This window comes from Hemicordylus capensis, chromosome 2, assembly GCF_027244095.1.
Source record: "Hemicordylus capensis ecotype Gifberg chromosome 2, rHemCap1.1.pri, whole genome shotgun sequence".
NCBI lineage: Eukaryota > Metazoa > Chordata > Lepidosauria > Squamata > Cordylidae > Hemicordylus > Hemicordylus capensis.
The window spans coordinates 184,747,558-184,774,944 of record NC_069658.1 but is presented as its reverse complement, the minus strand read 5'-3'; the positions used below and the strand labels follow the sequence as shown (position 1 = coordinate 184,774,944).

Here is a 27,387-nt window from a genome sequence, read left to right as displayed (position 1 = left end):
ATTTATGTATTTATATTTTATTTGTTTATTCGATTTCTATACTGCCCTTCCAAAAATGGCTCAGGGCAGTTCACACAGAGAAATAACAAAAAGGTATATGTAGAGTCCACAGATATTTGTTTGTTTGTATATTTAATTTAATATATTTAATTTATTACATTTCTATACCACCCAAAAATTGACTCTATGATTTGGTTGTTCTGGTTAGAGTCGGTGTTGTCGGGCCCATCAGCCCAAAATGTGGCTGGTGGGTCTCCACCTTGCCACCCTTTCTGCTGCCCTCTTCCTGGCCATCTCCCTCTGGTCCAGAAAGAGAGAATGGCAGAGTGATCAAGCAGCTGGTCCTGGGTGTGGCTGCTCCACCTCATCACTGCTCGCTCGCTCAGCTGATCTCTTCTTCCAGGACCAGGCTTCTCAATGTGCATCGTTGGACTACAAGTGCCATCACCCTGGACACAATGTCCAAAGGCCACTGTGACTGGGAGTGATGGGAGCTGGAGTCTAATGGCATCTGGAGACACAAGACTGAGAACACCTGCTCTAGATGGTGCTGGTGACTGGGCCCAGCCTAGGCCACAGGGAGAGGTGGGTGACAGAGCAGGCAGGCAGTGGCAGCAAGAAGCAGCATCAGGGGCCAGGGCAGTGATGGGCTGCTTGCTGGGGTAGGGGCCTTTCCCTGATGCAAGCATGGGTTAAGGATGCCAAACAGCCAATAGTTTATTGCTTTGGCCAGTAAAGCCCCTGGTGGCGCAGTGGTAAAACTGCCGCCCTGTAACCAGAAGGTTGCAAGTTCGATCCTGGCCAGGGGCTCAAGGTTGACTCAGCCTTCCATCCTTCCGAGGTTGGTAAAATGAGTACCCAGAATGTTGGGGGCAATATGCTAAATCATTGTAAACCGCTTAGAGAGCTTCCAGCTATATGTGGCCAGTACTGAGGTCTGGAAAGCCAGTGGTTGGCTGGACTGTGCCAGGCTGCACCCATGACCACCCACTGTCTAGCCTGGCTCTCTTCTAGGCCTGTCAGATTCCCCCAAGATCCTCTCCAAGGTGTCATGTTTGCTGGGACTCTGCTTGCCTTGACATCACCCCTGGGCCTTCCTGCTGGGTTTTTGCTGCCGGCTTTTATGTGACTGGATTAGGAGAGCTGCTTTTAAACCGCTGCACATTGGTCGCTGGCCAAGAGGCCCACTGGCAGGTTGAAAGGCAGGTGATTAATAAAGAAACAAGCACATCCATTAGGCAGAAGACAGAGAGGCTATTCACACAAGCATGCAAAACCGGAGCCCGGCCCAGTTTTGCACACGGATGTGAACTGCCAGGATTGGGCCAATCCCGGTGGCACCACAGCGGCAAACCTGCCTAAGTAGCCACCCTTTAAAACGAGGTTAAGGGAGCCAGCGTCCCTATCATCTTAACCCTGTTTATTTGATTGTTTGGCAGCCGTGGCTGCTTGCAGCCACAGCTGCCAGGCTGTGGGGAGCCCATAGAGAGGAGAGGAGGGGGGATCCCCATGATGTACTGCGCACTTGCATGGTGCATTATGGTATTTTCTGGGGGCTGGGATGACACATCCTGGCCTCCGGCTGGCCCCGCTACCTGGGCGTGCAGGGAATCATCTGGGTGCCTGGGAAGTGCACCCAGCACAGCAGGAGCGTTTGTCTGCAGGGAACATAAGTCTAACCTGCCTTCCCCACAGCCTGCTCTGGAGTCCTTCCCACCGGTTGTGAGAAGAGGCTCTGGGTGGGCTATCTGTGTAGCCATGGTGCATGTGCAAGGATGGATACCTAGAAATGTAGGTGCAGGTGTAACGGAAGTAGGGGCCAGTATGCCTCTGAATACCAACTGCTGAGGGGGCAAGCAGTGGGGTGAGGGCAGTAGGGTGATCATGGTGGGAAACAGGATGCTGAACAAGAGGGGCCTTCAGCCTGACTCAGCGGGGCTCTATTTATATTTGATGGGGGCACATGCATAATTGATAACACAAGTTGGTGTTTGTGGTCACATTGGGCGCGAGCTCATGCATACATTTGGGAGGCCCAGAGGTATGCGCTGCACATACCCCCTGTGTTCTCAGTGTTGGAAGTCTCTGTCTTGGCATCTAAAGGAAGCCAGTGAAAGAAGGAAGGGATGCAAACTCAGACAAAGGATATTAGGGTGCGTGGGGAGGGCGGGTGCAGCAGGGATCAGAAGTCGTGGGGATTGGGGGAGAGAAAGAAAGCAAGTTAGTAAGTAAGAAGACTAGAGCGGCACCCTCAAGAGATGGCAAAGTCAGGGATGCACATGAGGATGGATCACTGCACTGACATGGCCAAGGAGCCCATTGTGATCCATTGGCTGTACCGGTTTTCTGCCAAAACACCCTCCCATCTCTGCTGTGCAGACTTCTTCAGGTATTAGGAGTCTACTGAGCATCATTCATCGATCTTTACTCCCAGGGAAGCATTGCTGAAATTAAGCCATGTGGACCTCATCAGTGCTTGGATGAGAGTCCATAGCAAACTCCAGCTGAGCTATACTGAGTAGGGAACAGATGCTGGGCAATCTGGTAAAATGTTTATTGTGCAGATCTAATCGAAAGCAGTGCAGGAGGCAATTAGTGCAGGGATCCAATAGTTCTTTCCCACTCCCTCTAGCCTAGAATTCAGTATAACCTTTGAGTCAATTGAAAATGGTCCCAAATAGTACATAAAGCATCACAACATGATGGCATCAATCAGTCAGTCATCATTTCCAGATTCAATCAAGGATGCTATAGTTCCATTAATGAGGCTAAGTGAAGGTAGTTCGCTTGTGAGACTGATGGTGACTTTAAGCACTGCATCAGTGCCCACAGAGAGGCTGTTCACATAGCGGTTGCTGGGGCAGGGAGGGCAGGGTCGAACCTACCTTCCCCCCCCAGATGATCATTAAACTTCTGTGTGGCACGGTCTGCAGTTCTGCACTGCTCGAAGCAGCACAGAGCTCTGGAGGCCAGGAAAATGAAGTCTGGCCTCCACATATCCCTTAATGCATCGCACGGGGAGTGCAGTGCCTTGAGGGATTTCCCCTCAAGCCAGGCGCTCTAGGCACCTGCCTCTGTGTCTGCTTGGGCTGCCTGCAGCCCGAGCACACACACAACCTGGACCTGAGTAAAAGACGAGGGAAAATTCCCCAGGCTTCCCAGGGAGGCAGCGCTGGGATCAGCCTCGATCCCAGTGCTTCGCACGAGCAGCCCTACCCAGGAAGAGCTGCCCAAGCAGGGCTGTTCATGTGAACAGCTTCAGAGTGAGATCGTAATTTCAAACAATCTTAATAATGAATGGCCGACCAGTCACGGCACTGAATCAAGGTGTATTGATAGTTTGGTACAGTGTAGTGTCCATGCTGACAACTAGTGAGAATGGCTTAATAGTTTGCTTTCTGCTGTTGTCAGTTATGATGGCGAAGCTATACTGATTAACACTAAATGAACAAACCTTTTTACACAATCTGCCATTGACCATCATGCGAGGAAGTAGAGCAGTCTGCAAAGTGTCCTGCAACCTTTAACCTCTAGGTTCTCCACTTTGGGATTATGTACAACGTTACATCTCACTGACGAGAGGGACAAGCTTTCATGCAATTTGGTCTGGGTGAAAAGTCATGTGCTGCTGCTTCCCACCCTGTTCCTGGATATTCAGTCCCTGTTACCTTCATCTCTCTCTCTCCTCTGCTGTCTCCCCCATTGTCAACATTTAGACTGTAAGGTCCTCAGGGCAGGGGCCTCTTGGGTTTGTTACTCTATAAAATGCCATGAACATCAATGGCAGCACAGAACAATTATTACCACCACAGTAGGAGGGCTCCTGTCCCTTCTCCTTCGCAACGAGACCACTTTCTAACTTTCTGACACTGCGTCTGTGTACCCATGTGCCACAGTCCTAATTATTTTTATTGTGCCAAATCTAAATATATCATTGTCTTGGAACCCAGCTACTTTATAATCCTGTCCCAAGGCTCCTTTGCCCCTTTTGCACCAGGGGTGGGTTGGGGTGGGGTGGGTGTCCGCACTTTTTGACACACCACATTTCATTTAATTGGAAAGTTTACAAACAAGTGAGTGCAGTTGTGCAAGTTCAGCATTATTTTAGGAACAAAAATGGCTGCCAGCCATTTCCAGCGTTTCCCTCTTCAAGCTGAATTACTCCCAAAGCCCCACAGAGCTGGGTTTTGCTTCCACTACTATTAAAATGTTACATTTGTTGTCACCCAAAGACCAGGTCCGTAGTCAGCTTAAAGGTTCAGTGTGGAGCTGCCAAAAAAGGTGGAGCAGTCAGGGTTTAGCACCTTAGTTGCTCTCCATTACAATTTAGTAGTTTAAAAATCATTTGTATGTTTAAAAAAACAACAACCCACCTTTGGGGATGGGGGCAGTGTGGTATAGTGGTTAGAGTGTTGGACCAGGACCAGGAAGACCTGAGTTTAAATCCCCACTCAGGCATGAAAGTCACTGGGTGACTCTGGGCCAGTCACGCATATCTCAGCCTAACCTACCTCACAGGGTTGTTGTGAGGATAAACATAAGCATGCACATTGCTCTGAGCTCCTTGGAGGGAGAGCGGGATATAAATTAAATTAAATTAAATTAAATTAAATTAAATTAAATTAAATTAAATTAAAATTAAAATAATTAATTAATTAAATGGAAATTTAGAAGGTGGGGGCTGGCCTCTCTAACTATGGGCCTGCCAAAAACTAGTACTTGCACACAGAAGGATAAACCTTATTCAATAATAAAGCTTCTTTTAATGTATTTGGATGCATATGAATAAGGGATGGGAAATGGAGGGAAGTGAGAGAAAAGTGCAACGAAATGAGAGAAGAGTGCTCGTTTGGACATACCCTGAGCTGTAACATTCGGTCATTGGCTATGGATTAGTTATGCTGCTGAGTGAACGTTCATTTACAGTTAGTTCATTATTATGTTGAGAAATTGTCAGTTGACAACCAGTTAGTTACAACATGCTGTCAGTGCCCAAGGACAATGACACTGGTGGTGGAATTGGGACAAAGTTTATTGAAACGATGTTACTTAACTATCATGCTGGTTTCACTATCATGCTGGGTTCAGCAATGAGTTAGTTAGTGATACTGCATCCAGATTGATTGATTATGAGCCAATGAATGTCTGTAAGTTAAGATGTTAGGTCCATGTGTACTAATGATCAATGAAATTTGGTACCAGTTAAATACGGATAACCACTGTGGCATTTTGTGTTCTTCATTGCCGGTGTTAATGACTGGTGGTACTGGGTAATTGTGGATTCACAGTAAGTCATTCAGCAATGAGTTGAGTCAATACATCCCGACAAGTGAACCAATTTGCCATTTTATTTAGACATTGTGATGGACTCTCAATGGCAATCACGGATGACATCACAATATGAAACAATTATGAATCTTTCAGGTCAGTGCCAGCTACCTTCTTGCCAGTATGATGTTGCTTATTTATTATACTTATATCCTCTCTTTCTTCTATGGAAGAAGGCAGAAACACAGGGTTCCCAGATGGTCCCCCATCCAGGCACTAACCAGACCCAGACCTGCTTAGCTTCAACAAGATGGTTGCATCATGTGCATTCAAACCATGCCCTGGGACCATGGCATGTCAAGAAAATATATACAAAGATGGACCTGATTAAAGATGGTACTGTTCACTGAATGCAAAGCAATTATTCTGAGATCAACTGGATGAGTTAATTATGGTTTTTGTTTTGACTGACACAGATTGGTCAGCACCTCAGCTTTTGATCCACACTTTGGCAACGAGTCAGTTATAGATACTGCCCGACTGACACAAACAGACTCTTGTCAATAAGTGATGGTGTTGGGATAATTATCATTGACGGTGGATCAGCTAGTGATCATATTGGATCAATGTGCATTGGCTATGATGGGATTAAGCCAATGGCCCTTGACCACAAATCACTCAGCAGAGGTGCTAATTAGCGTACACTCATCAGGAATCAATTGTGTGGGAGATTTTTTTTTTTAAGATAGATGTGGATCAAGGCAATATTGGACACAACTGTCTTGAGCTAAGACAGAATTGATTGTTATTTGGAGGCAACAGAAGAAGGAAAAGTGGAGGACTGAAAAGATTTTGGCTGGCAGATTTTTTCTTTGACAAGTGACTTCTTTATGTGCAAGATGTGAGTAGAGTTGCAGTAGTTTTCCAGAGCTTGACATGGACTAGAGGCAGACCTCTCATTGTGGAAGAAAAGTGTTTAAATTATGGGGGCTAAGGCGTGGGAGGACCTTAGTGAAACCCCAAAGTCCTAGCTCCTGGCTCCTCTCAGTTTTGGCTTTTGGAAATATTTGGCAAAATTTGGCAATTTTGGCAGTTTTGGCTCCTCCAAAACATGTCTCCTAAAAACAGTACCTATGGGGTGCCATCACAAAAGGTAAGGGAGCCAGGCCCCCTCTGGCCTCCCTATAATGTGAGCACTGTGAAGATCCAATACATTCCAAAGGCTTTGAGTCATGACCAGTCTCTTTTGAGTCAGGTTCCAAAAATGATGAGCCATAATTCACTGAGCTAAGGCAACATGTTGAGTCAAATGCAATTACACTACAGTGCCCTTTAGACATTCTTCTAGTTGTGTGGGAGTCACTTAGCCATTTGCAGCTCCTGTGCAGCTGGGAGAACATTTAAACGACCAAGCCTCATGGATGGAGACTGATCACATGGCTCTGTCCCACAGAATCACCACCTCTCTAAAGGAACGATGCCTATTCCAGGGGAAAGTCCTATGAGATCAGCCCCTATGCATCTGGTTGGGTCATTTAAAGGTCCTCCCAGCTGCACAGTAGCTACTCATGGATAAACAGCTCTCATGCTGGAGTGGAGACTGCGTTGGTCGGCCTGATGGATGATCTCCAATTGGAAATGGACAGAGGAAGTGTGACTCTGTTGGTCCTTTTGGACCTCTCGGTGGCTTTCGATACTATTGCCCATACTATCCTTCTGGAGCATCTGAGGGGGTTGGGAGTTGGAGGCACTGCTTTGTGGTGGTTCCGCTCCTATCTCTCGGGCAGGTTCCAGATGGTGTCCCTTGGAGACTGTTCTTCAAAATCTGAATTTTTGTATGGTATGCCTCAGGGCTCCATATTGTCTCCGATGCTGTTTAACATCTACATGAAACCGCTGGGAGAGATGGAGGAGAGCTGGTCTTGTAGCAAGCATGACTTGCCCCCTTAGCTAAGCAGGGTCTGCCCTGGTTGCATATGAAAGGGAGGCTAGAAGTGTGAGCACTGCAAGATATTCCCCTCAGGGGATGGAGCCACTCTGGGAAGAGCAGAAGGTCCCAAGTTCCCTCCCTGGCTTCTCCAAGATAGGGCTGAGAGAGATTCCTGCCTGCAACCTTGGAGGAGCCGCTGCCAGTCTGTGAAGACAATACTGTACACCACCTAGAGATTTATATATCAGGTGGTATAAAAATATCATAAACAAACAAACAAACAAACAAATAAATAAATACTGAGCTAGATAGACCAATGGTCTGACTCAGTATATGGCAGTATATGGCAGCTTCCTATGTTCCTATGTAGATCATCAGGAGATTTGGTGCAGGGTGTTATCAGTATGCCGATGACACCCAAATCTATTTCTCCATGTCAGCATCATTGGGAGAGGGCATAACCTCCCTAAATGCCTGCCTGGAGTCAGTGATGGGCTGGATGAGGGATAACAAACTGAATCCAGAATAAGATGGAGGTACTCATTGTGTGGGGTCGGAACTTGAGAGATGATTTTGATCTGCCTGTTCTGGATGGGGTCACACTTCCCCAGAAGGAACAGGTACGAAGTTTAGGGGTGCTTCTCGATCCACGCCTCTCCCTGGTCTCCCAGGTTGAGGCGGTGGCCAGAAGTGCCTTCTATCAGCTTCAGCTGATACGCCAGCTGTGTCAATTTCTTGAGATGAACGGCCTCAAAACAGTGGTATATCTGCTGGTAACCTCCAGACTGGATTACTGAAATGCACTCTATGTGGGGCTGCCCTTGTATGTAGTATGGAAACTACAGTTGGTCCAGAATGCGGCAGCCAGGTTGGTCTCTGGATCATCTCGGAGAGACCATATAACTGCTGTATTGAAGGAGCTACACTGGCTGCTGATATGTTTCTGGGCAAAATACAAGGTGTTGGTTATAACCTATAAAGCCCTAAACACCTTGGGCCCTGGGTATTTAAGAGAACGTCTTCTTCGTCATGAACCCCACCGCCCACTGAGATCATCAGGAGAGGTTCCAAAGCCTCGGGGCAACCATGGAGAAGGCCCGTCCCTGAGTAGCCACCAGACGAGCCGGTGGCAACGGCAGACGAACCTCTCCAGATGATCTCAATGGGAGGTGTGGTTCATAGCAAAGAAGACATTCTAACACAGAAGTGTTATATATTACAGCACAGAGTGCAGATGAATATCTATGCTCAGCAAATACAGGCACCAAAGAAGTAGTATTTTTCTGCACGCATTACATCTGCAGGCTCACATCCAGCAGAGTTGTCTAGGCTTTTGAGAGAACTAGTATGTGCCCCTCCTCCCTTGAATCAGAATTTAGAGCAGGGATTCCCAACATTGGGTCCCCAGATATAACTGGACTTCAACTCCCATAATTCCCAACCAAAGGCCACTGGGGCAGGGGATTATGGGAGTTGAAGTCCAATAATATCTGGAGACCCAACGTTGAGAACCTCTGATTTAGAGCATGCCTGCTCAACTTCAGCACTCCTGCAGATATTGGCCTACAACTCCCCTAATCCCTGGCTATTGGCCACTGGCTGGAGATTATGGGAGTTGTAGTCCAAAAACAGCTGATGGGGGGGCCAATTTGAGCAGGCCTGATTTAGAGCCATCAGTGACTTGCTGTGTCACCTTTATTGAGTTTTTTTGCTGATAAAATCTCTCTTTGAGCCAAACTGGATTCCACGATTATTACAGAGTCTATTATGGTGTCCAGCAACTCCTCTTGTTTGGTTAGGTTGGATCAGTTTCAGTTTGTAACTCTCAAGGATGTGGACACACTGCTTGGAGAATTTCACCTTACCATCTCTTCTCTTGAGCCCTGCCCTATGCAGTCTAGCAGGGAAGTTATTGGAGAGGGTCTTGTTAGTATCATCAGTGTGTCTCTGAGGGAGGGCAGGAAGGATGCCTCCTTGTCTCAAGGAGACAATTGTTAGACCACTTTTGAAGAAACCTGCATTAGATCCCTCAGAGCTAGGCAATTATAGGCCTGTCTCCAATCTTCCATGGTTGGGCAAGGTGACTGAGAGGGTGGTGGCTTTTCAACTCCAGTCAGTCTTGGAAGAAGATTATCTGATTATCTGATCCCATTTCAAACTGGGTTTTGGGTGGCCTATGGGGTAGAGACTGCCTGGGTCAGCCTGATGGATGATCTCCAATTGGGAATTGACAGGAGTGTGTGACCCTGTTGGATCTTTTGCCGGCTTTCAACACCATCGACTATGGTATCTTTCTGGACCTCCTGAGGGGGATGGGGGTGGGAGGCACTGCTTTGCAGTGGTTCTGCTCTCTCCCTCTCAGGTAGATTCCAGGTGGCATCACTTGGAAACTGTTGCTCTTCAAAGCAAGAGCTATTATATGGAGTCCTACAGGGCTCCATTCTATCTATAATGCTCTTTAATATCTACATGAAACTTCTGGGAGAGATCATCAGGATATTTGGTGGTGGGTGCTATCAATTTGCTGATGACACCCAGATCTCTAAACAGATCTGTGTGCCTCCAAGCAGGCATTTAGAGAAGCTTAACCTCTCTAAATGCCTGCTTGGAATTGGTGATAAGCTGGATGAGGGAGAACAAACTGAAGTTGAATCCAAATAAGATTCAACAAATAAGTATTTTTTGTGGGAGGCCAGAACTTAGGAAATGATTTAGATCTGCATGTTCTGGATAGAGGTCACACTCCCCCTGAAAGATCAGGTATGTAGCTTGGGAGTGCTTCTGGACCCAAACCTCTCCCTGATACCTCAGGTTTGAGGCAGTGGCCAGAAGTGCTTTTTATCAGCTTCAGCTGATATGCCAGCTACCTCCATTTCTCTAGACAAACAACCTTAAAACAGTGGTGCATATGCTGGTAATATCCAAGCTTGACTACTGCAATGTACTCTATACTGGGCTGCCTTTGTATATAGTTTAGAACCTTCAACTGGTGCAGAGTGCAGCAGCCAGGTTGATCTCTGGGGCAACCCGTAGAGACCACATTACTCCTATTTTAAATGAACTACACTGGTTGCCAATTAGTTTCTGGGCAAAATACAAAGTGCAGACTTTGCAAAATACAAAGTGCAGACCTATAAAGCCCTGAATGGCTTGGGCCCAAGGTATTAAAGAGAGTGCCTCCTTCTTCATGAACCCTGCTGCCTATTAAGATCATTGCGGGAGCTCTGGTTATGGTTGCCACTGGCTCGCTTGGTGGCGACCCAAACCGGGGCTTCTCCAGAGCTGCCCTGAGGCTCCGGAACACACTCCCAAGTGAAATCAGAATTTCCCCATCTCTGGTTGTTTTTAAATGACTTTTGAAAAATACAGCTTTTTCATCAGGCTTTTAGTTTATGATGTTTCAAAGTTTGATTTATGGTAATTTTAATCAGTTTTATATGAGTTTTAGGTTTAAGTTGTAGTTTATTCAAATTGTAAAGTTCCCTGAGATTTTATATGGTGCTATATAAATGCATGCATGCATTCAATCAATCAATAAATGCCTTCTTCACTTTCCTCCTCTTATTGGAGGTGGTGGGGAGGAGAGAGGAGAGGGAATGTGTGGGAGTCCATGGCTCTCCAAGACTCATTCCCGAGTGGGAAAGCATGGTTTCCCATTATGTCGGAACCCAGCCACTGAGATAATCCTGCAAACAAGCAATCAAAACCTAATAAGTGATCCTGCAACATAAAATCTAAAGTGAAGTAAAGTTGTGCCATCAAGTTGGTGTCAACTCCTGGTGCCCACAGAGCCCTGTGGTTGTCTTTGGTAGAATACAGGAGGGGTTTGCCATTGCCTCCTCCTGCACAGTATGAGATGATGCCTTTCAGCACCCTCCTATATCCCTGCTGCTGCCCAATATAGGTGTTTCCCATAGTCTGGGAAACATACCAGCGGGGATTCGACCTGGCAATCTCTTACTCCCTCAATAGGATACTTCCCCACTGTGTCATTAGGTGGCTCAGTCAAAATCTACAGCCCACCAAATACTTGTTTGGTATCCAGTGCTGGCATTGACCCAATGTCTATGCTGTTGAGTTGACATGGGATGAAGTCAATTTAAAAAAAAGAAAAAAGAAATCCAAACTGAGTAAGGTAAGCAGGGTTCAGATGGATATGGGTGGCATTTTACCACCCATGAAGCTTGAAGGTATAACACTGCTTATGTAATGAAGCACAGAAAAGGGTCAAATGGTGATGTAAACACTAGGGCAACTGAATGAATGCAATAACCTTGAAGGCAATATATGGTGGTGAGATGCCATCATCTTGTAACCATGACTGTGTGTTGACTTTTCTACCACTCAGACAGAAAATATCACAGACAAAACCTGGCTGGTTTTGGGGGAAAAACTGTTAATGGAGAGATGGACCTAAGATTGATCACAGTGCCCTTCCCTTGGCAAACAAAATGGCTGACGTGAGCATGAAGACTGAAAAGCTTCACAGAGGATACTGGTGTACACTAAGGAACAGTTTATCTAGGCCAGAAGGGAGACCTTACCTTTCTTATCTTTCTTTTCCTCTTCTTCCCCACCAGCACCCAGCAAAGTGAAGATGATCCCAGTTTGTGAGTTGACCCCAACGGCTGAGACAACCATTCGCCCAGAGCCTTCCATGACGTGAGTGCCTGAGAAACCAAAGGGAATGTGAATAGGATCACATTCATCAGAGAGAAGTGTCGCTCCCCAATCTCCACTTGGAAACCAAGCCAAGTACAGAAGGATCAGATTCCCTGAATTCATGCTGTCCATTGTTCCTAAACTTAGTGTGGCCAGGTCATTGATGGGGGACAATTAGGGACCCATGAGCAGTTGGCTGTTCCAGGTTTCTGGTATGTGGGCAACACCCGGCTTCCATTGCTAACCTGAATAGCAATCATTTGGATCTGGCTCGAAGAGAGCAGATTTGGATTTGTGGCGACAGGACTGGTACTGCTTTGAAGCTAGCACTGTCTGTCCCTGTAGTTTTGCATAAGTTGGCATTTAGTGGTTGACAATACAGTAAGAGCATTGGCTCAGTCACCCCAGCAATGGAGTCGTGCTCCCATCCCTGACATATACCCCTATACAATGGGAGACCCTTTTGCTGCCATTCACAGTATTCTGGGAAGGACTGTTGCAGGGAGAATTCTTTGTGTTGGAGGCAAAAGTGCTCACAGATGTCCCATTTAGGCTCAACCCTATGTTTGATATGACCATTTCAAGCTTCTTTGCAGTAAGTCTGAAAGGTCTCTGGGCTCCATTTGACCAAATCCCCTTGGGTGCCATTGCAGCATCAGCAATACTTCTCCTGCAGCAAAGGTTTGCAGCCTTGGGTCTCCAGATGTTGTTGAACTACAGCTCCCACCACCCCCAGGCACAGTGATTCTGCATGTGAATTGTGGAAGTTGTAGTGCAAACATTTGAGGAAACCTCTGCTGTAGGAGAATAATGGCTGATGCTACTATGGTACTCAAGGGGATTTTGCCAAATGCAACTGCTGTTCTATCTCATTCTACAGAAACTGCATTCCAGAGGACCATGGGCTTCTTGAGGCTTCCCTGTAGCTTCTGTTCCTGTAGGAATTCCAGAAGCTAGGGAGTTCGGAAACTTCTGGCCTATAGGATCAAAGACACAGAAGCCCAAACAACCCCAGGTATTTTAAACTCTTCTAGATGTACCCCAATGTTTCACGTCCTTACCTGACAGCAGCATGGGGTCCTTGTCCGCTGACTTGCGCACATGATCTGATTCCCCTGTTAAGGAGCTTTCATCGATCTTGAGATCATTCCCCTGGATGAGCACCCCATCTGCGGGAAGCAGATCACCTGGAGAAAAGAAGCAGGTTGGGACAGACTCAAAGCACAACTCAACTTAGTTCTCAGATACTCCCTGCTGTCCTCTGTCCCACTGCAATTTCCCAAAGTTACTGGGACCGTCCATTTAACCACCCCATTCATAGAATATGTTTGGAAAGCACGTCTGGTAAAGGGACTTCATTTGTGTCTGCTTCACATTTGTAGAACTCCTTTGCCAAACAATGAGGTTGCTTCTTTCCTCATGTCCCCTGACAACCTCTAAGACTGTGAATTCATGCACCAAATCTGCAAGACAGGCTCATACAGAGAGATCTATTGATGGCTGATCCAAAAGAATGGGCCAGCCCCCACATCTGACACCACAGGCACCCTTCTTCCAGTATCAAGAGGACAAGGGTTTAAATGTACTGTTTAAATGGATCTTAGGACTATCACGGATCAAGGTTCTCCTGATAGTACTCAGGCATTTATTTCCCAACAACCACACCTTGAGCAGGTCCACACTAAGACATCCAGCTCTCCTGATCACCCACCCCGCTTTTTGCCCCTTACCGTATTTGACTTGAGCAATGTCTCCCACCACCAGTTCAGCCACAGGGATCTGGACCTGTTGCCCATTGCGGATGACAGTGAATTTCTGCTCCTGCTCAATGCGGCTCTGCAGACCTCGGAACTGCTTCTCCTTGCTCCAGTCATTGAAGGCTGTCACCAACACCACACAGATCACCGAGAGCAGGATGGCAGCACCTTCAATCCAGCCAGCTTCTGACTCGCCCTCATCCTCTGCACCAGCTGCCACATTCCCACAGGCTAGAAAATGGCAGGGGTGGGAATAAAGTGTTAGGGTGTGTGTATGTGTGCCTTCTACTATTAGAACCATATCACTCCTCTTCTTCCCTGGCCCTCCTCACAGAACAACTGTTCCCAGGATTCCGTCCATTTAATCACTCCGTTCATAGACTATGTTTGGAAAGCACGCCTGCAGAGGGATTGCAATTTAATTTTCTCCTGTTCATATGCCCTATGTATCTCGTGGTTCATTTAAACTGATGGTGCACCCTAGATTGTGTCCCAGAAACCTCTGCAAAGCAAAGGGTTCTAAGGCTGACATGTCAATATGGAAGGGTTTCTTGGAAGCTAGGAAGTTTGGAAACCACCCTTTTACAGGATTTATTTATTTAACTTATTTGTATACTGTCCAAAACTAATGTCTCTAGGTGGTTTATAATCAAGGATCCAGGGCACATGGATGATGCTTGCACATAGCATTTCAAGATTATGTTCCATGAAATGCTGTTTATCTACCTGATTTTGCTTACTATTACCTTCTGGCTAGCTCAAGCCTACAAAGAACTAAATTATCTCCCTGGGTTGCACTGGGTGGATGATCAACAGTGGGCAAATGAATGGATGGCAAAGCCCAATTGATGCATTGACTCACTGGGACGGGGGTGCATCTGGGGCAAATCACCCAGCCTGCCTACTTCCATTTGCCACCTGTAAAATGAGAACAGCCTCCTCCACCTCAAAAGGTTGTTTTGCAGATGAAGGAGGTTAGGATAATGGAAGGCACTTTATACAGGAAAGGGGATAGATTAACATGAGTAAAAGTCAATGCACAAGTAACTGGTCCACTGATGGATGAATTAATCAGCCGCGACAAATGGATTCATTGGTATGAAGGGATGGAGAATTCAGAAAAGTAAAACTGGTTGTCTGGCAAGGAGAAATCACTGGCTGAGTGGTTGCACTGGCATTCTATCCGCCATCTCTGGACTGATCTGAATTCAGAGTTGTGAAACCAGGAACCATCTGTGCCAGGCACTGTGGGGCTGAAACAAGAGGCTTGTGGGGCAGGCATGGATTTCTTACTCCATGTTTCCCTGTGGCTTCTGACTTCCCATTCTGAAGGGATGGGAAGCAGTTCAAGCTGGGATCCTGACATCACAGACCACAGTCTTCCTAGTCCTGGAAATCGGGTGAACCTAGAGACTGAATTCCATATCACTGACTGCAATATAGCTCTAACCTTGGGGCAAATAGTTGCTGAGGGAAGCAAGCAGCTTCTCTCTCTGCCCCTGCCCAGCTGTTTCCCCCTTCTGCTCCAGCATGGTACGTGCTGCTCCTCATTGTTTCCTAATAACAGTCCTTTACTGAGTCAGAGCATTGGTCCACCTAGCTAAGTGTTGTCTACATTGACTGGCAGCAGCTCTCCAGGGTTAGACAGGGGTCTTTCCCAGTCCTATCTGGAGATTCTGCCAGGGAATGAACCTGAGACCTTCTGCATGCAAAGCAGATGCTGTCCCCAGTCACAGGGGTTGGGCTTTTCCAGTACGTGGAATCTGGTATCACCTTGGGACACAAGCTGGCTACCGGTGGCCATTTTGTCACATATCTGCACTTGATGGGTTGTGAAATTCTCCTTCCCACAGGATGAGACAAATGACCGAGGTACTTGGGATGGGAGAACTCACCTTGGGGGCTGTTTGGTCATTTATGCAACCTCACAGTGACATGAGATCAAAGGGTGGGATGCTTATGGAAAAGGCTGGCTCCAGGGGCGCAGCTACAATTGAACAAGAGGGTTCAAATGTTCCTGGGCCCCTAAGAGAGGGCAGCCCACCAGATGGGTGGCAGCTTGCTCTTTGATTTCCCTCTCGCACCTCTCCAAGGAAGATGAGGAGGAGGAAGAAGAACAAGAGTCCCTTCACTTTTTGTCCCAGGGCCCGCTCCAAACTTGCTACACTCCTGCATGACCCAGATCCATCCTCCTGCATGTCCAAGGCAAGCAAGAATACGGTCTCCCTGAGAAGGGATTTCCACCCAGTCATGGAGCTGATATTGGAATCTATGAGGACTGTGCCTCACCTTCACTTTCTTCGCCTGGTGGAGCATAAAAAGACAACCCCAGGGAGATGATGGCAGCAATTTCGAGAATGATCAGTGTCACATCCTGGAGTGCCTCCCATACTAACTGCAAGAAGGTCTTGGGCTTCTTTGGGGGGATGAAGTTTTGTCCGTAGATCTGCCTTCTTTTTTCCAGGTCGGCCACATTGTCTGAGAGCCCTGGGAAGCAGAGGAAGAAAGACCAGGATAACAAGAAGAAGGATAACAGAGGAAGAAGACCAGGATAACAAGAAGCACCATGAGAAACTAACTGGTTTATCTTGGCCTCTTGGCCATTTCCCATACAAGTGTCCCAAGTGGTGTATTAAGTTTTTAAAAGGTTAAGAAACAAGGTGGATGAACCAGTCTGTCTCTATTAAACAGCTATTTCCCAACACCCTCTTCTTTTGGTCTAGTTCTCACTGAAATGATAAATCTAAGTTAGAGCTGATGTAGCACTTGTGATTGTGGGTGAGGACTTGCAGGTCTGAATGCTCTTTCATCACAAAATGTTCCCTGTCAATAGAAAACAAAGATGTCAGGGGAAAGGAAGTTTGCTTTCTATGTATGGATTATGGGAGTTGAAGTCCAACAACGTCTGGGGACCCAACGCTGAGAATCCCTGTTCTAGGATATGAGCTCCCACCTTCAGTCTGAAGTGGAACAGCCCAGACACAGGTTTAGCTATGCAAATTAAGTGGGTGGGGCTGGCTCCTTTCTCAGTGGCTCCCCATTGAGTTCTATGGAATAAACAAATGAGCTGCATTGGATTTAGCCCCAACTGAGAGGCGTCCCTAGGTGCATACTGTTGTTTTAGGGTTGCCAACCTTCCAGGATGGGCCTGGAGTCTCCAGGAATTGGCACCAGTCTTTTAAACTGGGGGCAGGAGAGCATCCTACTGCCTCACTGGTGCCCCAGTCACCTGCTGCCTGAGATGTCCGCCTCATTTAGGTGCCGTATTCCTGTTTCCCCCTGTGAAATGCTGGGAGGATATGTCCGCCCCAAGTATGCTCTCAGGAAACTGGCAGCAATGCCAACAGCAGCGTTATGCAGGGAAATCTCTTCTGAATTCATGTGCATCTGTATCAGAGAGACATTTCAAAGGGTTAGTGCCTGTGGCGAAGGAGAAGGCCTTCACCCCAGGCCCGGATCCAGCAGCTCCTATGAGATGAAAGGGCCCCAGGGTGGCACCACAGTTGTCCTGCCTTCCTTTGCTTGCCTTTGCTTAGCCTTGGACTCAGGGTGGGAGGGCTTTGTGAAATATTAAAAATGTCAGAAACCCAGGCAGCCAGCAGGAATCACAAGGCAGGGGCTGTTGTCAAATCCCCTTCGCAGCTGACCATGGGCAAGACCAGCGGATCACAGCACCCCTTTGGTCCCTCTAACGAGGTGCCACAACTTTCCCAGAGCCAGGGCTTTTGGAACCCACCTCCACCAAAAGCCAGCAGTAGGAAGCACAGGCTTTAGTTCAAGCCCTGCTGTGAGCATCCTGGATGTTTATTGGCCACACTGGCCAACTAGTTAAGCTGATCGTCTAGCCATTTTTTAAAAAAAAGGCCCAGTTTGGCTTTAAACAAATATTTTATCCATGCATGAAAAGGATCCATAGATCTAAAGCAGGCCTGCTCAACTTAGGCCCCCCAGCTGTTTTTGAACTACAACTCCCATAATCCCCAGCCACAGTGGCCAATAGCCTGGGATTATGGGAATTGTAGGCCAACATCTGCAGGAGGGCCGAAGTTGAGCAGCCCTGATCTAAAGCAAGGGGAACCCAGGTAGATTTTGGAACTGTGTGGCTGAAAAGGCTCAGAATACAAACAGAAATACAAACAGAAATAACGCCTTGGGCCGAAATTATGCTGGCCTTGGGCCGAAATAAACAATAACAACTATTTTATTTTTTGTATTAAATCCAAGTGTTAAGCCCTTGTGGATGCTGTGAAAAACTTCCATAGGAACACAGGAAACTGCCTTAGACCATTGGTCCATCTAGCTCAGTACTGTACACAGACTGGCATCGGCTTCTCAAAGGTTACAGGCAGGAGCCTCTCTCGGCCCTATATTGGAGATGACAGGGAGGGAAATTGGGACTCTTCTCAGAGCAGCCCCATCCCCTAAGGAGAATAACTTACAGTACTCACACATGTAGTCTCCCATTCAAATGCAAACCAGGGTGGGCCCTGCTTAGCAAAGGGGACAATTCATGCTTGCCACCACAAGACCAGCTCTCCTCACCTCTTAGCTAAACACTTAGAAAGCAAAGAGTGGAGTCAGATGGAGTTTCCAGTGGCTACATGTAGAGTTTCTTCACTTAGCAAAGCTACCAGTCTATATTTTGCTGTAGTGCCCAGCTCCCATCCCTTATCATTACAGTGAGGAGCTATTTCATTCCCACCTTTTTCAGAAGCTCTTCCATTTGTTCTGACCACCACAACAACAAAAACATCATTGTTAGGCACCCCATAACAAATTGTTCTCAGGGCAGCTCACAATAGAGAATTAAAATATACAATAAAAACACATAACACATTAGATAATAACAGACAAAACAAATGAAAAGAAAATACAAAATACATTACAAAGCAGCTTAAAAACTCATTTTAAAATTAGTTAAAATCAGATCAAATCCGAAGACCAAAATCTAAAAGGCCTGGGTGAACAAAAAGGTCTTTACCTGTTCTAAAAGAACAAAGTGACAAAACCAGGCGAACTTCACTGGGGAGGCTATTCCATAAATGGGGTGCAACCACCAAAAAGGCTCTCTCCCTGGTAGCCACCCACCTCACCTCGTTTGGCAGGGGCACCAGGAGGAGGGCCTCCAAAAAAGATCTTAAGGTTTGTGTAGGGACATAAGGGGCAAGGCACTCTTTCAGGTAACCTGGTCCCAAGCCATTTAGGGTTAAAAAAACCAGTACTTTGAATTGGGCTTGGAAATGGTCTGGGAGCCAGTGCAGCTGATGAAGCGCTGGCATAATATGGTCAAAACGTCCAGTCCCAGTTAATAATCTTGCAGCCCTATTTTGTACCCACTGCAGTTTCCGGACCATTTTCAAAGGCAGCCCCACATACAATGCATTGCAGTAATCTAGGCAAGAGGTTACCAGAGCATGAGTAACTGTGGCCAAGCTATCTCTATCCAGGTAAGGTCACAGTTGGCATAAAAGGTGCTCTGAGCCACAGAGGCTACTTGAGCCTCGAGTGCCAGTGCTGGATCAGTGAGCACCCCCAAACTGCGAACCTGGTTCTGGTGCAACCCCATATAGAACAGGCTGAACATCATTCACCCAGGCAGAGGAACCACCAACCAACAGTACTTCTGTCTTATCTGGATTCTCAGCTTATTCACCCTTGTGCAGTCCATTACTACATCTAAGCACTGGTTCAGGACAGTCTTTCTACAGTCCATGCAAAGAGTTTCCTTTCTATCCATAGGATTGTCAAGTGACTAGAAAAACCCACCTGGCCTGCTGCTGTGCCTGAAACAGCAACTCGATCTACTTACTACAGCAATTAGCAAGGGACGTGTTTTATGGCTTTCAGAGAAACACTATCACTTGCTAATGTCTGGAAATCAAGCTGCTGTTAAAGGCATACAAGCGGCACAGAGGTTGGCAACCCTAGCTTCTTTACCCCTGCTCACTAAGCAAAGAGGCACCTTTCAAACTGCTTTTTTCATCTGGTCTTACCAAGCCTCAAAACATCTGGCCTAATCAAGCCTCAGCACAGCGTCCCTCTAGTGGCTGCTGCTGCTGCTGGTGGCTACTTTGTGTTTCTTTTTAGACTATGAGCTCTTTGAGGACAGGGAAACCTCCTTTTATTTTTTTCTATATTAACTGCTTTTGGTATCATTTTGTAGTATATAAATTATAGCAGCAGCAGCAGCATGCAGTAGTGATTCTTGCCCCCCACTGCCCAGCAGCACACAGTTCCAGATTCTGTCAAAAACAAAAAAGTGCCAAACATGCACATAACTATAAACTGATCCAATTTTAATAACTGATAAATGGATTCCAGGCAGAACTGCATATACTATGAGGGGTTAGATCTATAGTTTAACAAGGGTGGGTGGGTGGTAAAGATAACTAACAGAGAACTATCAGCTGCTCCCTTGCCAAACTACAATTCCCAGAAGTATTTGGGGGCAGCCATGCTTCTGGTATGAACCTATATATCAGGCCTGTTCAACTTAGGCCCCCCAGATGTTTTTGGACTACAACTCCCATAATCCCTAGCCACAGTGGCCAATAGACAGGGATTATGGGAGTTGTAAGCCAACATCTGCAGGAGGGCCGAAGTTGAGCAGGCCTGCTATATATGTTTGTAGCCTCTGCAATAGTCTCCTCCACCTATTTATTTCTTGTTCAATTTTTATACCACCTTTCATAAGACATCCCAAGGCGGTTTACAAAGGGTAAGATACAATAAAACTCCATAAAAATCACATTTAGAAACCTTAAAATCAGTTAAACAGTAAAAGCATTAAGATGGATATAATTTCCCCCCTGTTTCACAGTGGTGTTGAATAGGTGAACATAAGGATAGTATGGCCCATCATTAACTCTCCCTCAGCCTCCATTCCCTGCTGAAAAAGAAAGATTTTTATGGCCTGGTTCTAATTGAGATGGTATATTCATATCTGTAGTTCCAGATTGCAAGTGACACCTTACATTTCCCCAGACAGGAAATTCCCCCCATATGGAAAGCTAGTATGTCAAGCACAAGTGACCTTCTCCATGCCATGCTAGTTTTCTCTTTGCGGGAGTTTGTTTTGTATGGAAGAGCATACGAAAGCATTCTGTCGTGGGAGTCCCCACCTGCATTCTGAAGTGCTACTGAGGCACAGAGCTACCGCCTCAGAGAAGACTAGGCCTAAGTATGAAAAAAGCTGGGTACAGCGCCAGATGGCCAACATGGCAGTGGGGATTAACACTGCTTCAGGGCATTTGGGTTGGGATGTGAGGGTCTGAAGAAGATTTTGGAACTGGGGACAAGAGCCCCTGGTGGCACAGTGGTAAAACTGCCGCCCTGTAACCAGAAGGTTACAAGTTCGCTCCTGACCAGGGGCTCAAGGTTGACTCAGCCTTCCATCCTTCTGAGGTCGGTAAAATGAGTACCCAGAATGTTGGGGGCAATATGCTAAAATAATTGTAAACCGCTTAGAGAGCTCCGGCTATAGAGCGGTATATAAATGTAAGTGCTATTGCTATTGCTATGTGCGGAGGGCAGGCTATCTCCTCCGCTCTCCCCCTCAATAGTGCCCCTGTCTGAGAGCAGGTGGGAGTGTAAGAGAAATACATAGTGACCTCTGCTATGACTAGGTTCTATTTATTTTTGATTTATTTCTGCAGGTATATCCCACCTTTCTACAATAAACAATTCTCAAAGTAGCTTACAAATAACAGCTCTAATTATACAAACACAACCAATTATTCAAACAATCCCACCCCCCAAACCAACAAAACACAGCAGAAAAACAGCACCCTAAAAAAACCCAAACGCCAACACACACACACCCTCCACACACACACACAATATCAGCAAACAGCAAGGTAAAGACTGCACCATCACAGGCTCAGATTAATAAATGCCTGCCAAAATCCAACACTCCTATTTCAGGGCAGGCAAAGGGGAACCATACAAAACTCCCTCAGGAGACTACTTGAACAGTCATGACTGAAAAGGCTCTCCTGTCTCCTCTCTCTTTTCTCCACCAACTGGGCTTCTGTAAAGGGATTGTAAAGGGACAATGAGGAGGGCCTCGGAAATGGAACACAGTTCACGAAGTGCTGTGTGAATAAATACTTTCCCCTGTCTGCCCTGAATCTCCTGCCAACCAATTTCATTGGAGAACCCACACGTTCTAGGATTATGAGAGGGAGAAAACCACCTATCTTTTTAATCTTAATAACATCAAATGAAATTTTGGTTCCAATCTTGTAATGGTGAGTTTTAGCTTGTTGTACACAGGGGGCCAGTTCAGACAACTGTCATTTGACCCGCTTGCCCATGCACGGTGAAGAATGAGTGCACACATGTCTCCCCCACATCTGGTGCACTATTCTATTTTATTTATTTTTACATTTATATCCCGCTCTTCCTCCAAGAGTGATCCCTTCTGGCACAGAGGGGACAAAATGTTCATACCCCACTGCCTAACCATGCAGTTTATATCCTGCACAGTAGACTTTCACCTGTGCCATTAGAGGCAATTTGGACTGTATTATCTGAATGAGCCCAGGCTCTGCTATTGAAAGGGCTATAATCCTGAGCAAACAAATAAATACACTGTGTTTGCTCCCATTCATTTCTTGTTACCTTTCCTCTCTCTTCCAAGGACATCTTTGGGGGGGTGGCCCAAGAGGCATGGGCGGGCCCCCAACGAATGCCTCGGAGCCCCAAATCTCATCAGCCACCCACCTCCCTCCTCCATGACCTCTTCCAGAAAGGAAGTGCGGCAAAGCAGGCCAGAGAGCACCCAGCCTCACCTAGCTCTCTGATGCCTCCACCTTCATAGGTGCTGGATTATAATATTAGAGACTTTAAAAAAAATTGTAATTAAGCTGGGGTGGGGGGCGGAAGTATGATTGAGTTTAATTATCAAAAGGGGGCTGTGGGGCCAGCCTCCAATTTCTTAAGTACCTAGCAATTCCCCGGCCCTTCCCCCTTTCCTGTCAAACTTTGATTGTAAGCTCCTTGCAGCAGAGGTCAGTATTACTTCCACATGCTGTAAAGGGCGAGGGATATGGATAATGCTGAATAAATACAATTAATAATAACAGAAATTATTGGACACAATCCACTGGGGACTTCCCAGAGGATTCTGCCCATAGTATTTAGGAGATCCTGCAATTAAGGGAGCAGATAGGGATCAGTGAGAGAGTGGGGTGGGGTGAGATGGGTGTTTTCAGTGCAACGAGAGCTCCTAAGGCTATTTCTCAATCCCCGTCCTTGAGAAGTGCAGGGCTATCACACCTGCAATGCAGGGTCTACTGACTGCCTTCTGTCTCTGATGCTATCACTGCCTTTCCCAATATTAGTGTGTGTAACTTCAGACTGCATGATAGTGCTGCAGGTTTATCAGGGCACTAGCAATTCTCCCTCAGAACCATTCATGCACTTTTGCACTTGGAGGATCAGGCACCCTGAGAAACCGTATAGGTTACCTAGGAAGCTGCTTTATACTGAGTCAGTCCGTTGGTCCATCTGATCATATGGTCTACATTGGCTGGCAGCGGCTTGCAAGGGTCTTTCCCAGCCCTACTAGGGATGCCAGGAATGAAACTGGGACCTTCTGCACACAAAGCAGACGCTCTTCCACTGATCTTGCTGTACTTCCCCTCCTCACCCAAATATGGGACACTTCAAAAGCTAAGACAGTTTGTTTTACCCTTGAGGTTTAAAGTGGTTTCACCCTATACTTTATTGTGCTTATGTCAGTGCAATCTATTTTGCTGGTTGGTTGAGGCAGCAGGATGGCTTTTTGCTCTCTTCCAACACAGTTATTCTGTGTTTTAGCTACAGTGGATTGTGCCTAATAAACTACAACAACAATTTATATACTTATGTACTTGACACTCTGAATGCCAAGAGTTCAAAGCACTTCACATATGATCTCAGTAATCCTTACAACAGCCCTGTACAGTGGTGCCAGAGCAATTAATCTCCTAAAAGTGATATAAGCCCCACATATGGAAATACAGCAACGAGAGTTGCCGATTTGATTGAGAACGTGGTGGGGAAGGGAAGAGTACGTGGCCCTTTCCCCACAGGCTGCTTTTCTGATCAAAGCCCCTCCCTTCCGTTGCTTTTCCAGCTGTGAAGGAAAAGTTACAGAGCCCTTGTGTCTTTTCTCCTGGGGAGGGGGGAATCAGCTGATGGGGAGTTTTGATCAGAAAAACAACTGAGTAACAACAGGCAATTTGCTTGAGGCAAAGGAGGGACTCCTGTGCCTTTAACAGCTGGGTGAGGAGGGCATGTTGGCAGGGGAGGCTGATCATGCAGGGGAGGGAAAAAAGCGCCCCTGTCCGAAACTTCTGCCCCGCTGTGAACGGGACTGGAGGCTGCAGCGGGTCCCTCGGGACCTCAGCCTGGCAAGCACTGCCTGCCTCCTGCTCTCTCCCCGCCACAGTCTTGCTCCCTTCGGTCCCTTTCCTCCTCCTCCTCCAGCGGTCCGGCCTTCTCCCCAGCCCCAGCCGCCCTCTGCACTTGCCTGGCTCCTCTTCCTCCCTTCCCCTCTCTGTGTGTGACGGGGGGGAAAGAGCCTGCAGCTCCCTGCAGCACAGAGCCAGCACCGGCTGCCGCTGCCGCAACCTCAAGGACAATTCAAGGGGAAAGCAGCGAAGGGAGAGCTGGAGGAGGCAGGCGAGCGGCTGGGGCTGCTCTCGGCTTGGTTCCAGGGGGGCCCAGGTGGGCAGCAGCGGCCTCTTGGTCTCTCGACACTCCTGAACACAAAGAGCCTTCCAGCAGGGCGCAGGCAGGCCGGAGCAGAGGCAGCCCTCCCCCTCCGGTTTTCCCTTCTCGAGGAGGTACTCTAGGGACGGGATACAAACAAGGGCCTAGTAGCCAGACTCCATGGTGGCTGCTTGGTAAGGAGGGAATTAATTTACTATTGCCAGGGACCGTGCCTCCCCCCCTCTTTTCCCCTTTATATATATTTTTAAAAAGGGTTTGCCATGCTCCTCCTCCTCCTCCTGATCTGGAAGTCCTGCCCTCTCATTCCAAATGCGTAGAGGCCGCTGGCTTTAGTGACTCACTGGTGATGTGGGAAATGCACTCTGCACACACTCAGAGAAGCACTCCTTTCTTCATTACGTGTTCCCAGTGTGCAGCTCTAGCATTCAGATGTTCCATCCAGAGTATGCCTCTGTCCATATGAACTCCTGCCATCTTCCAAACTGACTGGTGAGGCAGCATACTGTTCTATTCGAGTTGCAGAAGCAGAATTACCTCTCTCAGTCTCTGCCCTAGAACTGTGCAGACTACTTCACTGTGCCCAGTGCACTCAGTCTTCAGGGTCACCAGAGTCTTTTTATATGCAGCTTTTAAAAGTGGGGCAGAGAGGGTGCAATAGAAAACATGCAGAATGCTTTCCACTCATCACTGAGCAACCACAGCCTATCCCCAGGGATCTGGTTTCTGGAATCTCAGTTTCTTTCAACCCTTCTTTGATAGCTTCCAAGATTCAACTCTGGTTTCAAATGCAGGTTTAACTGTGGTTTGTAAACCAAAGTTAAAGCACAGCTCTGGCCTGGGTTTGGATGGTTTACACCAGGGGTTACTGACTTTGGGTTCCTAGATGTTGGACTACAACTCCCATCATCCTCAGCCACAGTGGTGGCCATTGTGGCTGGGGATGATGGGAGTTGTAGTCCAGCAGCATCTGGGGACGCAAAGTTGGGAACTCTTGGTTAATCAAAGTTTGTGATAGAGAATTCTTAGAATAGAAGGAGCCACATTGCAGTAGCCCTCATGTGACAAGCGCAATAAGGCTCTACACATGATCTGTGTGTAGAGCCGAAAGGGGGGTTGCGGGGAGAGCAGGCGTGACCCACTCTCCCTGCAGACGAGCAGGGAGCCCTCCCTGGGCAGCCAGCTCAGCCGCCCCGATGATTACTGGCTCCATCATGGAGCTGGTTGGGGTGGCGGGGTTTGGGGCGGTTCACCAAAACCCAGAGATTTTCCAGGAAGGGAGATTTATTGTGGGAGGAAGTGTAGAGAAAAAGTGAACAATAATGGGACTCCCCATGGGGCATCCACACCTGCAGCTTCTCGAGCCACATAGACGACCCAAACCTTGCCTTCCCCTCAGACTATTGTTGGTACTCGGTGGGAGTGCGGAGTGCACCACCACACAATCAGCCCTGCTCCATGCAGCGTGGAGCAGGGCAGATTGATCTGAGGCCAGGCCTCGTCCTGGCATCCATAAGCCCACAATGCACCGCACGACATGCACGATGCATTGGAGGATTCCCCCAGGAGATGAGCACTTTAGGCGCCTGTCTCTGTGTCTGCTGGGACTAAACATAGCCCCACTTCAGGAGTATAGCTATAATTGGGTTCAAAGAACCCTGGCCCTCCAGCTCCTGAGGGGCCCCCAGCTCCACCCCTCCCTATTTTCTTCATGATCTCCAAGGGGCCGCAGGGGAGAGGGCTGAACACGGACCCCCTCTCCCCTCTCTGCACCTCTGCCCCAGAGAACCCACAAGCAGTTAGCTCGGGAGAAGGGTGTGCTTGCTCCCTTAACCTCAGCTAACATACAGGTTTGAAAGCGGGGCTAGGCAGTGCTGTCCCGTCCGGATCGGACCCGATCCTGGTGGTTCTCATATGCAGCCTAGCCCGGCCTGGGTGTCCCTAGCCTGGGTTAGGCTGTGCGTGAAAACAGCCTCCTTTTGTTTCATCCACACAGGAATCTTTTTGCAAGTTAAGACTGCAGGTCCCACCACCACCTTTTCTTTTCCCTGCCAATCCTTATCTTCTACATCCTTTGAGATTTCCTGCCCACTGCCAGCACAGCACTTGCATTTCTGCCCTGCTATCACACACCTGAAGCCACCTAATGGTGCATCAGGAAAGCAACTTGCCTAGAGAGCAAGAGGCTGTCAGTTCGAATCCCCGCTGGTATGTTTCCCAGACTATGGGAAACACCTCTATTGGGCAGCAGCAATATAGGAAGGTGCTGAAAGGCATCATCTCATATTGCACGGAAGGAGGCAATGGTAAACCCCTCCTGTATTATACCAAGAAAACCACATGGCTTTGTCGTCGCCAGAAGCAGGCTGGGGGTGAGAGCAGGACGTGTGGCCATGGAGTTTGGCTTCAGGAGGATGGCTGTAGATCTTGGAAGATAGGACAGCAGGGGCTTGAATTCTCATCCAGGATTTGGTGAGTTAAAGACAAAGGAATCCAGGGCCTTGCCTTCAGGAAGTTTAGTCTCTAGAGAACGTTTGTTTAGTTAGACTTGGTGTTAGACTTTTGGTTTCTTTTGTGTGCTTTGTATATACCTGAAACTGTTCTATGATTGTTTAACTAGACTAAGAAACACTAGCCTTTGCCCATCCAGCCAGGGCGTTGCAAAAATACTCTGAAAGCATTTAAAGATGCTTTTTGTATTTTCCTACATACCTGTTCCTTGCAACCGGGTAACCATGATTTTTAAAGTGTGCCACCCCAACATCATTTGGGGTACTTTTTGAAGTATTCTTGTAACCTACTGAGTATTTTTACCTGTAACTTAAAGCTGAGAGAGCCTCAGACTGATGCAGTCTGTAGCATTTGGAAAAAAAAGTTTTTCTTTTTGTTCTTTTCTTTTACAAGTCTCTCCGAGTGGATTTTTAACTTAAGAGAAAGGGGGGGCTGGAAGGGGGGCTTACTCTAGTGCAAGCTCTTCCTCAGACGTTGTTATGAGGCAAGGCTACAACACCTGGGGCTGTTTAGCCTAGAAAAAAGACGACTGCAGGGAAACAT

At 47.3% G+C, this 27,387-nt stretch overlaps 1 protein-coding gene across 6 annotated transcripts in view; it reads right to left on the bottom strand.

The window, feature by feature from the left end:
• ATP2B3 (ATPase plasma membrane Ca2+ transporting 3) overlaps positions 1-27,387 on the bottom strand; it is a 156,927-nt gene that overhangs the window by 57,805 nt on the left and 71,735 nt on the right. For all 6 annotated transcript variants that reach the window (XM_053298108.1, XM_053298103.1, XM_053298106.1 and 3 more), the window contains exons 4-7: positions 15,907-16,104; positions 13,591-13,848; positions 12,922-13,047; positions 11,743-11,868 (exon numbers count right to left, since the gene is read on the bottom strand). In XM_053298108.1, coding sequence (XP_053154083.1) covers positions 11,743-11,868; positions 12,922-13,047; positions 13,591-13,848; positions 15,907-16,104 — 708 coding nt within the window. The remainder of the gene's footprint in view (positions 1-11,742; positions 11,869-12,921; positions 13,048-13,590; positions 13,849-15,906; positions 16,105-27,387) is intronic.